General features: G+C 42.3%; 1 protein-coding gene across 2 annotated transcripts in view; it reads left to right on the plus strand.

The window, feature by feature from the left end:
* ADAMTS12 (ADAM metallopeptidase with thrombospondin type 1 motif 12) overlaps positions 1 to 12715 on the plus strand; it is a 345960-nt gene that overhangs the window by 186116 nt on the left and 147129 nt on the right. For both annotated transcript variants that reach the window (XM_038743882.1, XM_038743883.1), the window contains exon 6: positions 7627 to 7751. In XM_038743882.1, the coding sequence (XP_038599810.1) occupies positions 7627 to 7751 (125 nt within the window). The remainder of the gene's footprint in view (positions 1 to 7626; positions 7752 to 12715) is intronic.

Genomic DNA, 12715 nt, shown 5'->3' on the forward strand with positions numbered 1-12715 from the left:
CAGCTCAGGTCCCAAGTTGGGGCAACCATTAAACTCCACACTTTGCCTACTGTCTCCTTCATCTGCTGTTCTCTATTTTTTCCCGTGGGCACATAAAATACGTGTTTGGTGGTGGTTCATTTATTCTTCATTCTTCTCTCCCCATCTAAACTGGAAGCTTGTTGTTGTCAAGGAATAACAATTTTTTATTGCGATTAATGATATAGTATTTGATAATAATAATAATAATAATGGTATTTAAGTGCTTACTAGGTGCCAAGCATGGTTTTAAGTGCTGGGGTTTGTACAAGGTAATCAGGTTGTCCCATGTGGGGTTCACAGTCTTAATCCCCATTTTCCAGATAAGGTAACTGAGGCACAAAGAAGTGAAGTGACTTGCCTGTGGTCACACAGCAGACCAGGGGCAGAACTGGGATTAGAACCCCCATCCTCTGACTCCCAAGTCAGAGAAGCAGTGTGGCTCAGTGGAAAGAGCCCGGGCTTGGGAGCCAGAGGTCATGGGTTCAAATCCCGTTCCGCCAATTGTCAGCTGTGTGATCTTGGGCAAATCACTTAACTTCTCTGTGCCTCAGTTACCTCATCTGTAACATGGGTATTAAGACTGTGAGCCCCATGTGGGACAACCTGATGATCTTGTATCCTCCCCAGCACTTAGTATGGATGCTTCGCGCATAGTAAGCGCTTAACAAATGCCATAAAGAAGTCCGTGCTCTTGCCACTAAGCCATGTCCCTTCTCAATGAGTCTGTTAAATTGTTGCATTGTACTCTCCCCAGCGCTTAGTACAGTGTCCTGCACAAAGTGCTCAATAAATATGATTGCTCAATCTATTTTTTCCACACCTTTCAGGGTATTCTGTTTGTTATTCCATTCACTTAATTATTTTGGACTTCCATTACAACAACCACCTCCAATATTGCTTTCTCCCCCCCCACCCCCCACCTCTCTGGAGTCCTATAATCACTACTTTCAACAGTCACCCATCATCAGGAGATTTTACCAATATCAAAAAAACCAAAAAGGCTAGGTCTAGGCTAAGGAAAATAGCTTCACTGCTGGTTCGAGGGACTTGGAGATGTTTGAAGTCATTTTAAATTTTTGCTTTATTATCTGTTTTTATTCTTGTTTTGCTATCTTTTTGATTATTCCTGCCTCACTATCTCTTCAGTCAACTATTAATTACCTGCAGTTAAAGGACAGAGAAGGTCAGCTAAACGGCATTTAGATTAACTGAATTGGTCATTGATTTCAATCCCTTGCTCCTCCCAAATCTTCTGTCAGCACTCTGAATAAACTGACTGGGGCATTTTGCCTTTGTATGTTTCCTTCGTCAATTTCTAATCAGAGTCCAGGTTCTCAGAGAAATGGATGTTCTAGAGCACAGGCAGCTGGAAGGGGTGAGAAAAGGCATGAATCTGGATTATCCACCAACTGGATAAAGGGTTCCTGAGTAATTGAGTCGAATGTGAGCAGTGGTGAACAAAAACCTACCAAGAACAACCTACCATCCCAAAAAGAAAGAAATCAGAGTGGACTAATAAAAATCTCACTGCAAGACTAATCATATCAGACCTAATATTCTCTCCCATTCATTTCTACCTCCTCTTTTTCCCCTTAGTTTCAGAGGAATCTGGGTTGGCGGGGATTTCTTATTATATTCAATGTCAGCAGACACTTTTCTTCTCTTACCTTCTGGGCAACAGGAGGCAGTGCCCAAAGGGTGAAGGAGAGGAATCAATCAATCGGTAGTATTTGTTGAGCATTTATTGTGTGCGCACCACTGTACTAAGCACTTGAGAGAGTACAAGATAGCAGAGTTGGTAGACACGTTCACTGTTCATAAGGATCTTATAGTCTGGAGGAGGAGATGAATATTACTATGAATAAATTACAGATATATATTTACTGATTATGACATTTTTTGTTAAGCGCTTACTATGTTCAAAGCACTGTTCTAAGTGCTGAGGAGGGTTACAAGGTGATCAGGTTGTCCCACGGGGGGCTCACAGTCTTCATCCCCATTTTACAGATGAGGGAACTGAGGCCCAGAGAAGTCAAGTGACTTGCCCAAAGTCACAAAGCTGACAATTGGCAGAGCTGGGATTTGAACCCATGACCTCTGACTTAAGTACTATAAGCATGAGGGAGGGGTGAATAAAGGGTGCAAATACAAATGTTAGGGTGACATACAATGGAGTGGGAGAAGAGAAAATGAGGGCTTAGGTGGGGAAGGCCTCTTGGAGGAGAGGAAGAAGGGGCAAGAAGAGGAGGACTGGAATTACGTAACATAGAAGGTGCTAATGTAGATTAGATGTCCAGGTTAAGATTTTCAAGAAGAGGTGATGCTTTCTGAAAACCATTTGCAGGGCTGCTCTAGACTGCTACGCTGTGAGCAAGCTGCTGGTTTTACATCCTGTCCTGCATCAATCCCTTGGTCACTTTGAGAGAGGAGTGTGTGTTTAAAATAATTCCCTTTTCCATCTGGGAATTGACCTTCAGAATAAATTTAATTTTAATTCATCTAATTAAAACAGATTTTGGAAAGTAGCATGGAATAATGGAAAAACACAAGACTGGGAGTCTCTTACCCACCTCTGCCTCTTGCCTGTTGTGTGATCTTGGGCAAGTCGCTTTGCCTCAGTTTCCTAATCTGTGAAATGGAGACTGAATATCTATTCTCACTCCCTTTAGATTGTGAGCCCTCTGCCTGTATAGTACCTGTCCCCAGTGCTTGTCATAAGTGAAATTGTTAAAACATACCATAGTATAATTATTGTTTTTGCTAATGGCCTTATGTACACCTGAACCCAGAGGTTTAGCTCAAACCTCACATAGAGAAGCAGCGTGGCTCATTGGAAAGGGCATGGGCTTTGGAGTCAGATGTCATGGGTTCGAATGCTGGCTCCGCCACAAGTCTGCTGTGTGACCTTGGGCAAGTCACTTAACTTCTCTGAGCCTGTTACCTCATCTGTAAAAATGGGGATTAAGACTGTGAGCCCCACGTGGGACAACTTGATCACATTGTATCCCCCCCAGCACTTAGAACAGTGCTGTGCACATAGTAAGCGCTTAACAAATGCCATCATTATTATTATTTAATAGAAGAGGAAACTGAGACTTAGTGAGTTTGTGAGTTGCCCAGAATCACAAATCAAATGGAAACAGAGAATTGAATAAGGTACAAGTGTCAAATTTCATGTAATTCCTTGAATCTATAGAATGCTTTTATTTTTCCAAAGTGTTTTCACAGCACTTATATCACTTTAGCCTCAAAGCATCTTTAAGAGATGAGGAAAATATTATTATCCCTTCTTAGAGATGAGGAAACCGAGCCCCGGTGGGTTTAGGTGGGTGACCTGAATCACACAACAGACCAGAGGCAGAGCTGGTACTAGAACCCACATTCTCAGACTTACAGATCTCTATGATCCTTCCACGAGCCCACAGAAATCTGGGGCTCTTTCACCTAATTTTAGTCAGTCAGTCAGTTGTATTTATTGAGTGCTTACTGTGTGCAGAACACTGTACTAAGTGCTTGGTAGAGTACACTATTAAAAATAAAAGACTAGAGCCCTGTTTCAAAGACCCATTGATTCCACTGACTATTACAGTGGACCCATTGTGTCCCACTTGGGGCTCACCCTTTTAATCCCCATTTTACAGATGAGGTAACTGAGGCACATTCATTCAATCATATTTATTGAGCGCTTACTGTGTGCAGAGCACTGTACTACTAATAATAATGATAGCATTTATTAAGCGCTTATTATGTGCAAGGCACTGTTCTAAGCACTAGGGAGGTTACAAGGTGATCAGGTTGTCCCCCGGGGGGCTCACAGTCTTCATCCCCATTTGACAGATGAGGGAACTGAGGCCCAGAGAAGTGAAGTGACTTGCCCAAAGTCACCCAGCTGACAAGTGGCGGAGCTGAGATTTGAACCCATGACCTCTGACTCCAAAGCCCGGGCTCTTTCTACTGAGCCACGCTGCTACTAAGCGCTTGGGAAGTACAAGTTGGCAACATATAGAGATGGTTCCTACCCAACAATGGGCTCACAGTCTAGAAGGGGGAGACAGACAACAAAACAAAACATGTAGACAGGTGTCAAAATCATCAGAACAAATAGAATTAAAGCTATATGCACATCATTAACAAAATAAAAAGAATAGTAAATATGTACTAAACGTTTTCCAATGGCTGTTAACACTGTTCAAATATTTCCTAACCTAGTGTTGTGATGACCCAGCCAAGAGGAAAAAGTCTCAATTGTATTTTCAGCACAGTCTTATAGATGTCTCTTAAATATCTGATGCAGAAAGAAATATTTAATACCACCAGCATCTGAATCTTCCTTGTCCCATAGCAGGGCATTGGAGAATTTCATTGTTTGGAGAAAGTCTTGTAGACAGATAACCTCTACCTAGCCAATGAGTAACAAATATTCTATGAATTGTACATACCAGTGTAACAGAGAGGTGAAATGACTTGCCCAAGGTCTTACAGCAGACAAGTGGCAGAGCCAGGATTAGAACCCATGTCCTCTGACTCCCAAGCCCGTACTTTCTCCACTAAGCCATGCTGCTTCTCATTCAAACCTAGTTCTCCTAAAGTTAATAGGCGTGATCTTTCAGAAGTATGGGAAGAGTCCAAAAATGGTTTTGCTTCTCCCTAATAAATGTCATGCCTTCCAAAAGCTCCTAAGCTAGGCAATAGGTAGTAAAGTTGTTGTTTACACTTCAAAGCAGCTTTAATGAATTCCCAAAGGAATCAATAAAAAGAAAATCTTAAAAGGATTTTTTTCTTTAGAAAGAATGCACAAGAGAACAGTTTATACAAGAAAAAAAATCCATACAAATCCTTATCTGCCTCCCTTTTGAGTCTGTTTCTGTTAAATTCTTAGTATTTCTTCTTGATTTTCATTTGCACATAGTAAGTGCTTAATGAATGCTATCATTTTTATTTATTGTGATATTTGCATGTTGATAAGACTGTCTCCATAAGCCTTCTTCTCTTGGGAAACTCTGCCCAATGTTTGGATATCAGTCTCCTGAAGTGTAAGGAATGGGGTGAAGGGAGTGGACTGAATTATCTTGACAAATGCAGTGATAAACAAAATGAAATAAAAAGGGAAATACAGTTTTGTTTTCAAGGGAAATTGGTATCGAGGAGGAATGCCTCTGTAAAACAGAATAATTTTCAATAGATATTTTTAAAGCGCTTCTAGGAAAAGCTACCTCAATCTCATTATTTAGAAAAATGCCAAAATCTGGCATAATTTCCGGAGGCCAGATCACTAGGATCATTTGATTTTATGAGGCATGTATAATTGTATGAGCCATTCTAAGGCCCAGGTGATTGACATTACAGATAATGGGCACCTTTTGGATTAGTGTAACTTGCTCTGTTTTAAACAGTTCATATTGTAATTTGATCCACAAAAAGTGGGGATATTTCCAGGGATTGCTGTGGGGATTAGGAAAGGAGCCTCGAAGTCATGCATCCCTAAGCAACTGTGAGATAATAGCATCAATAAACCACGTTGGCATTAAAAATAATAATAGTATCGATGGAAGTGGTTGGAAATGTGTCCATCTGCAATCTGAATAGCCTGCTTGAGATAGCTGATCAAAACCTGTGATTCTTTAGTAGGGACTGGATGGAAATTCTCTGAAAGGAGGAACTAGGAAGTAAGGGGCATAGATGGAGTGGGGAGCAGAAAAAAGGGGGGGAAGACAGGAACAGAGGCAGAAGAGGAAGAGACTGGAGAAAAGCAGAACATTGGAGGAAAGATAAGTAAGGGTGAGGGAGGGACTGAGCTTGCCAGCCTCTGTCTCTCTTTCTCTGTTAGCTCTGCCTCTTCTACTACTTTACCCCAGCTGCAGAAATATTTGGGGGCCTGATGGGCATCTTTTCAGGATTTTAAACTGAAATAAAATCCTGTAATCAAGGTACATGTGTAATCATTTTATTCAAGATGAATAAAATGCAGTAGGGTTGCTGCTCCCGTGGACAGACAATAATATATCAAGTTACCATATGCTGGACAGTTACCTGAGAGAGTGTTGAGCTCCCCACCCCCCGCCGCCCCGCACCATTTCAAAGCACTGTTGGAGAAAATGGAGTCTTTCTAGGATGGTGTAAAAGACCCACAGAGAAGGAAAGTCACACCTAGTCCCATAGGGACCCATTTCGTTATTTACAAATTTTCACTGTCAGTCCTTCCTCAGAACTAACCTGAATTGTCCGTGTGCATCTCGGGCTTATTTCCTTCTGTTCTACTCTTTGGGAAAATGGAATATCATTTGTCACTGTCTTCTAGGTGATAATCCCTTACATTCTTGAAAATGCCCAGTCCAAAAAATTGTAAATTTCTTAACCTAATGGTTACTTGTCTGCAAATCAAAAATCTAATATTCAGTTACTGATGCTCCAATCACCATCAAAACTGTATATTGGCCCTTATCCAAAACCCTTGTCCCAGTCAAGGGTGAACTCTGATATAAGCCCTGCCCTCATCTCTGCCCAGTGGGTTACAGGAATGATTGGGGTTGATTGGGTTGACTTGGATTTTTTTAAAAAAAAACACCTATTAGAATGTGTTGGCAATTGGACCATAGACATTTGTTACTAAGCAATTTATTGTTCGGCTGTTGGATAACCATCAGATCTCTCTTCCGCCTCCCCTTTTCCATGCAAAATATCCCCAGGTCTTTAGCCTTTTAATTCTTTATGAGGAAAATAAGAAGATTAGTATTAGATCCAAGCACCAAACAGAAATAAGCTTCTAGATATTTTTTATCTTTATTAATCTTACAAGACTACAACCCCCATAGGGCAGTTTCTTCCTTGGGTTTTTCTTTTGAGTCCATTTTGTAGTTGAAGGTAGAGAAGCAGTGTGGCTCAGTGGAAAAGAGCCCGGGCTTTGGAGTCAGAGGTCATGTGTTCAAATCCCGGCTCCGCCAATTGTCAGCTGTGTGACTTTGGGCAAGTCACTTCACTTCTCTGGGCCTCAGTTCCCTCATCTGGAAAATGGGGATGAAAACTATGAGCCCCCAGTGGGACAACCTGATCACCTTGTAACCTCCCCAGCACTTAAAACAGTGCTATGCACATAGTGTTTAATAAATGCCATTATTATCATTATTATTATTACTTGAACAATAGGCTGCAAGTGACAGATAAGTTTACTATTCTGAGCACCTGATCAATCATTGTCAGAATTGCTGAGGTGATTTCCCCCATTTTTTTTATGGTATTTAAGTGCTTCCTGTTCTAAGTGCTGTGGTAAGTGCAGGTTAATTAGGGTTGGACACAGTGCCCATCCCCAAGGTGTTCACAGTCTATGTAGGAGGGAGAAGTAGTATTTAATCCACATTTTACAGTTGAGGAAACTGAGGCACAGAGAAGTTAGGTGACTTGCTCAATATTACACAACAGACAAGAGGCAGAACCAAGATTAGAACCCAGATCCTCTGACTCCCAGGTTGGTACTCTATTAGGCCATGCTGCTTTCCATTTCCCCAATCACCTTCTCCCTGTGCCTTTCAAGCCCATCAGAGGATGGGGTTGCAGGGCCCGGCTACATCATATCCTCCTAGGACTGATCTCTTCTCTTCTCTTCTTTAGCAAGGATTGAAAATAGTCCACCACGCAGATAAGACGTTAGCCAGCTTCTGCAAATGGCAGAAGAGCATCAACCCTAAGAGTGATCTCAACCCTATACACCATGATGTGGCTGTCCTCATAACCAGGTATGACCTCAAACAATCTGGGCTGGAGTTGGTGGTGGTGGGAGGGGGTGGAGAAAAAGATTCTAAATATCATTTGGTTAACTCATTTCTTAATAGCTGCCTGAAGGTTTTCCTTTTGATCCCTATGGGTGATTCATTAGTTCATAGTATTTATTGAGCACCATTGTACTGGGAAACTTCGGTGTGCAGAGAATCAGCGTGGCCTTCTAGAAAGAGCATGGGGAGTCAGAAAGACCTGGATCCTGATCCAAGATTTGCCAATTGCTCATTTTGTGACCTTGGGAAAGTCACTTAACTTCTCTTTGCTTCAGGTCTCCTGTTTTCCCTCCTGCTTACACTGTGAACCCCGTGTGAGACAGGGGCTTGTATCTACCCCAGCGCTTAGAATAGTGTTTGACACACAGTCAGGGCTGAACCAATACCGTAAAGCAAACAAACAGGTAACTGTACTAAGCGCTTGGAAGTATACAATAAAAGTTAAAGATAACCTAATTGCCAGCTCACCAATTGGTTTCTGAGGAGCCCTTCCTAGAGCCTCCAACAGGGCATGCCTGTTTTGAATACAGCGTGAAGTAGAGGCCGAAGAAATGGTCATGCACATGTTTGCAAAGGTCAGCACTGGACACGGGTGAGTACACTACAGTGAGAGATTTCTTCTTGACATGTGTTAAGAGCATTAACTTTTATAGGCCACCTGGGTACCATAAAGGAGTAATATATTCATGAAATTCCTCATGAACTGAAAGAATGAATGAAGCTTCTCGGAGAAGTCTAACTTTCCCCTAAGAAGCCCTCTCCAGCTCCAAAAACCACTCATAGCACTTAGGTACATATTTGTTTACATGTTCTTTTTTAAGCACATGTTTATTTACTTGTACATTCTTCCAGTCTCATTTTCTGCCACTCTGAACATCATCTTGTGTCTTCCCATTTAGATCATAAACGTTTTGAGTGCAGGTATTTTGTGGGGTTCTTTTAACCTATATTTTATTTTATTTTTAATGGCATTTATTAAGCGCTTACTATGTGCAAAGCACTGTGGTAAGCGCTGGGGAGGATACAAGGTGATCAGGTTGTCCCCCGTGGGGCTCACTGTCTTCATCCCCATTTTACAGATGAGGGAACTGAGGCCCAGATAAGTGAAGTGACTTGCCCAAAGTCATACAGCTGACAAATGGCAGAGCCAGGATTTGAACCCATGACCTCTGACTCCAAAGCCGAGGCTCTTTCCACTGAGCCACGCTGCTCCTCCAATATGCTGCTGAAGGACTCTGCACAGTGCTCAATGAACATTATTGATATTGAATAATATTGAACCTTTTTAATAAAGATGACTTGCCAATGCTACCAACAGAAGGGAGGAGGAGGAGTATCTTAGAATGTTTGGTATCCCTGGAAATGGCAGACTTTCTATTATAATTGGTTTTCATTATCACTATCTTGGCTCTGTGTTTAATAATAATAATAATTATGATATTTGTTAAGCACTTACTATGTGCCAAGCACTGCTCTAAGCGCTGGGGTAAATACAAGGTTATCAGGTTGTCCCACGTGGGGCTCACAGTCTTAATCCCCATTTTACAGATGAGGTAACTGAGGTCCAGAGAAGTTAAGTGACTTGCCCAAAGTCACACAACAGACAGGTGGCAGAGCCAGGATTAGAACCCACGCCCTCTGACTCCCAAGTCCATGTTCTTGCCACGAGGCCACGCTGCTTCTTTATGGAATATCACTTGTTTATATTTTTATTTGCCCAGTGTAAAGTTCTAACCTTGGAAATTTCTTCTCCACCTTCCTTTTGTCCTCTCGTCATATGAATATAGATCCAATCCTTGTCAAAGGGTGATCCTCATGTATCAAAGTATTTATCAACCTTATTTTTCATTCTGATGGCTATCAGTCAATGGTATTTGAGTGCCGACCACAGACAAGCACTGCAGTTAGTGCTTGGGAGAGCATAACAGGGAAAAACACATATTTCCCACCCTCAGGGGGCTTACAGTGTAATGGGGGGAATCAGGCAGACACATTTATAAATAATGGGAGCCAGAGGAAGAATAAGGATACAACTGGTAATAGCAAGAAGGGAGTAGGAAGTTGTAAGCGCCTCGTGGGCAGGGAACATGACTACCAGTTTGATTGTGTTGGACTTTCTCAAGTGCCTATTACAGTAAGTGCAAAATAAATACCACTGGTTGATAGGATGAAATAATTATATGTTGCTGACTTATACTTCCCAAGCACTTAGTACAGTGCTCTGCACACAATAAGCGCTCAATAAATATGATTGAATGAATGAACTGAACAAGTGAATAACATGTAAGCTCCCCTGTAGACTGTAAGCTTCTGGTGGGCAGGGATTTCATTAACCAACTCTATCATAGTGTATTTTTCCAAGCACTTAGTCCAGTGCTCTGCATACAGTGAACACTGAATAAATATCATTGATTGACACATAAGAATGATATGCATGTGCTGAGAATAGATGTAAGAACACATGAGAAGCAGCATGGCTCAGTAGGAAAGAGCCCGGGCTTTGGAGTCAGAGGTCATGGGTTCAAATCTCCACTCTGACAATTGTCAGCTGTGTGACTTTGGGCAAGTCACTTAACTTCTCTGGTTCTCAGTTATCTCATCTGTAAAATGGGGATTAAGACTGTGAGCTCCCCGTGGGACAACCTGATCACCTTGTAACCTCCCCAGCGCTTAGAACAGTGCTTCCAGCACTTAGAACAGTGCTTTGCACATAGTAAGCGCTTAATAAATGCCATAAAAACCCCCCACAAATTCTTAAGGCGCTATTGGGACTGTCAGAATTTGAGATAGTGGGGATTAACCAGCAAAGACTTCCTAAAGAAGTTGGGATTTCTCTATGGCTTTCTGGGCCAGGATGGGAATCCCAAGGTAGAAAAAAGGGCCTAAAGGAAATCTACATCAAGAATAGTTCCCCACCATTCCTGGACCTCCAAATCAGTATAGTGATAGTGAAGACATTGCATGTTTTCCCACTCCTCCTCGAGGACCTCCAGTGGTTGCTCATCCATCTCCACATCAAACAAAAACACTTTACCATGGGCTTCAAAGTACACAAAGCCCCCTCCTACTATAACTCCCTGATTTACTACTTCAATACAGCTCTCACACCTCGCTTCTCTAGTGCCAGCCTACTCACTGTACCTTACCTCCATCTCACCACCAAACCCTCAGGGATTGTCTCTCTTTGTTGCTGAATTGTACTTTCCAAGCACTAAGTACAATGCTCTGCACACAGTAAGTGCTTAATAAATACCACTGAATGAATGAACCCCTCTCTCAAGTGTTGCCTCTGACCTGGAATGCCTTCCTTCTTCATATATGACAGATAACCACTCTCCCTACTATCCAGGCCTTATTGAAAGCACATCTCCTCCAAGAGGCCTTCCCTGACTAAGCCTTGATTTCCTCTTCTCCCACTCCCTTCTGTGTCAACCTAGTACTTGGATTTGCATGCTTTAGTCACCCCTTCCTCAGCCCCAAAGCATTATGTTCATATCCATAGTTTATTCACATCAATGTCCGTCTCCCCCTCTAAACTGTAAAGCTCTTGTGGGCAGGGAATGTGTCTACCAACTCTGTTACATAGTACTCTTGTAAGTGCTTAATACAGTGCTCTGGACATAGTAAGTGCTCAATATGATTGCCTGGGAGAAAGTTGTGCTGAGGTGGAATGGGAAGAAAGAACTTGCTTTGAGGGCTCAGATTGTGATGTTCTTTTCCAAAGCTTTAGAACGTAAGACCCTCCAAAGGATGCTGGGAGGAATAGAACAACCTCTCAGCTATGTGTAAGGACATAATAATAATAATGGCATTTTTGTTAAGCACTTACTATGTGCAAAGCACTGTTCTAAGCGCTGGGAGGATACAAGGTGATCAGGTTGTCCCACGTGGGGCTCACAGTCTTAATCCCCATTTGACAGATGCGGCAGAGAGAAGTTAAGTGGCTTGCCTAAGGTCACACAGCTGACAAGTGGCAGAGCGGGGATTTGAACCCATGACTTCTGACTCCCAAGACCATACTCTTTCCACTGAGCCACGCTGCTTCTTTGACATGATGATGATTGACACTAGACACTATTTCCTATTCACTCAGGCCCTTATGCCTTTGTGCTTCTGGCGCTGTCAAAAACAGTCCCCACAATTGTAAAAACATATCTTCAGCTAAAGCTCTTCTGGCTTAGAGCTACTCTGTTCCAATTTATATTCCCATTTTTTTATTCACCCTCCCCAGGAAATGATTTGGGAATCATTACCAAACTGCATACAGGGATTTGACCACTGCAGTCGAGGAGTTTTATTTCTGACCTATCACTGTCTTTTCCTTTCTCTAACTAGAGCCCATTACACAGGCTGCCCTCACTGAGTCCTCTCTCTGTTCCATTTTGGGAGTAGTGTGACTTGAATTAAGCACAAACCTGGGAATCCATGCCATGGGCTCACTGAGGTTTCAACAGCACTTAAACCCCTCTGTAAACCTCCATCATGTGAGTACAGTGAGTGACATACTAAGATTCCACCACTCAACACGAAGAAGAGATCTCCTAGCAGAGTTACGTTCAAACTGGAAGGATTGCTTGGTATTTATCATTCGCCTTGAGCATGGACTATATACAAAGTCATTTCTCTTCAAGCTTTTTAAATTTCTTGTTTAAGCAGGGGAAAGACATTTAACTGAGTGGGCATTGCCTACTTAACTTTTTCCCAATCAAAGTGCTCTATTCCAAAGTGATGCAGTACATGCACCAGAGCCACAGCACTTTGGGCGATGGACAGGGAGAGTTTCCCAGCTAGTCGAGGTAAAGCCGGTTCTATGCCTTTGGCGTTGGACAGGTCCCCTGGGCTTGCATGGGGAGGGTGGTCACAAATTGGACAAAAAGGAACATTATCCAGACTTGGCTTATATAAGGAATGAAACCACTTTCTGGTGT

This window comes from Tachyglossus aculeatus, chromosome 3 (genome assembly GCF_015852505.1).
Source record: "Tachyglossus aculeatus isolate mTacAcu1 chromosome 3, mTacAcu1.pri, whole genome shotgun sequence".
Classification (NCBI taxonomy): Eukaryota; Metazoa; Chordata; class Mammalia; order Monotremata; family Tachyglossidae; genus Tachyglossus; species Tachyglossus aculeatus.